The following is a 1,032-nucleotide window of genomic DNA, read 5'->3' as shown; positions in this document are numbered from 1 at the left end:
CAGAATGATATAATTTCATATTAAACCAACTGTCGTATAAAAGCTTACGTAAAACATTGGTTATTTTCAGAAGTTAAATGCATATTCAGTAGCAAAGAAATAACGTTTGAATGCTTACCTACCTGTATACAAAAGCGTAACGAGAAGAAGCCGGATATAGACGGCGTCGATAAACATGGTAAATGCTTGGAAGACCTACAGGTAAAAGAGACTATTTAAACTAGGTCTGTACATGGCTGTACGATGATCCAAAGTTTTAGACTTGCATACGAAGCCAGACATGCGCAACTTATGATTGGTCTTTTTCTCTTGACCCAGATTCCTTTCACTGAGAACTAGCTTGTTATTACCAGGGTTTGTTTCTGTTATCAAAATAATAACAATAACACGATACACTTGGTTGGTTGTATGTGTTATAAAGATTTTTTCAGGTTAAAGATTTCGTGGAGATAACGGTACGGAGGTGAGGATTCGAATAATACTGTTAGCAGTATCAAGTCTCGAAGAGTGTAATGACTCTATAGGAAACTACACGTTTTTGACATGTCTAATACCTGTACGAGGTGATCTGGACCTTGACAATGAACCGTGGAGAAAATAATGTTAAATTATAGCTATCAAATATTCTGTTACTTTTTTCAACAAGGTTAGCAATGTGTGAAATTAATGTTTAATCCTTGTCAAAACAAAATATCAACGTACTTAAAAGGATCGGTTGGTTGATCGAGGTTAATTGCATATTGGGAAAGAAATGCACTAATAATGGTTCAGGTTGTACCTATTAATAGAAATTTCCTGTGTTTTTACTCTAGCTTAAGATGAGAAAAGAAAACGTTAAATGTATCAAATCAGTGGTCCAATATTAATTGCCTTCACGTTTCTCCCTACTAGATAAAAAAAAATGTGGTTAGTGAAAGCTTGGAGTATTTCATAGTTTATTGGAAATATCTTTTGATTTCCAAATGTTGGACGTGTTTGTTTGTTTGTTTTGAATTTCGCGCAAAGCTACACGAGAGCTATCTGCGCTAGCAG

The 1,032-nt window shown here is 34.8% G+C and overlaps 1 protein-coding gene across 1 annotated transcript in view; it reads right to left on the bottom strand.

The window, feature by feature from the left end:
* Positions 1–183, bottom strand: part of LOC111086368 — a 20,378-nt gene extending 20,195 nt beyond the window's left edge. The window contains exon 1 of the mRNA XM_022388939.1: positions 123–183. Coding sequence (XP_022244647.1) covers positions 123–177 — 55 coding nt within the window. The 5' untranslated portion in view covers positions 178–183. The remainder of the gene's footprint in view (positions 1–122) is intronic.
* Between the last annotated feature and the right edge of the window lie 849 nt (positions 184–1,032).

This window comes from Limulus polyphemus, unplaced genomic scaffold (assembly GCF_000517525.1).
Source record: "Limulus polyphemus unplaced genomic scaffold, Limulus_polyphemus-2.1.2 Scaffold1048, whole genome shotgun sequence".
Classification (NCBI taxonomy): domain Eukaryota; kingdom Metazoa; phylum Arthropoda; class Merostomata; order Xiphosura; family Limulidae; genus Limulus; species Limulus polyphemus.
The sequence above is the reverse complement of the archived record's forward strand: the minus strand, read 5'-3'. Positions and strand labels throughout refer to the sequence as shown.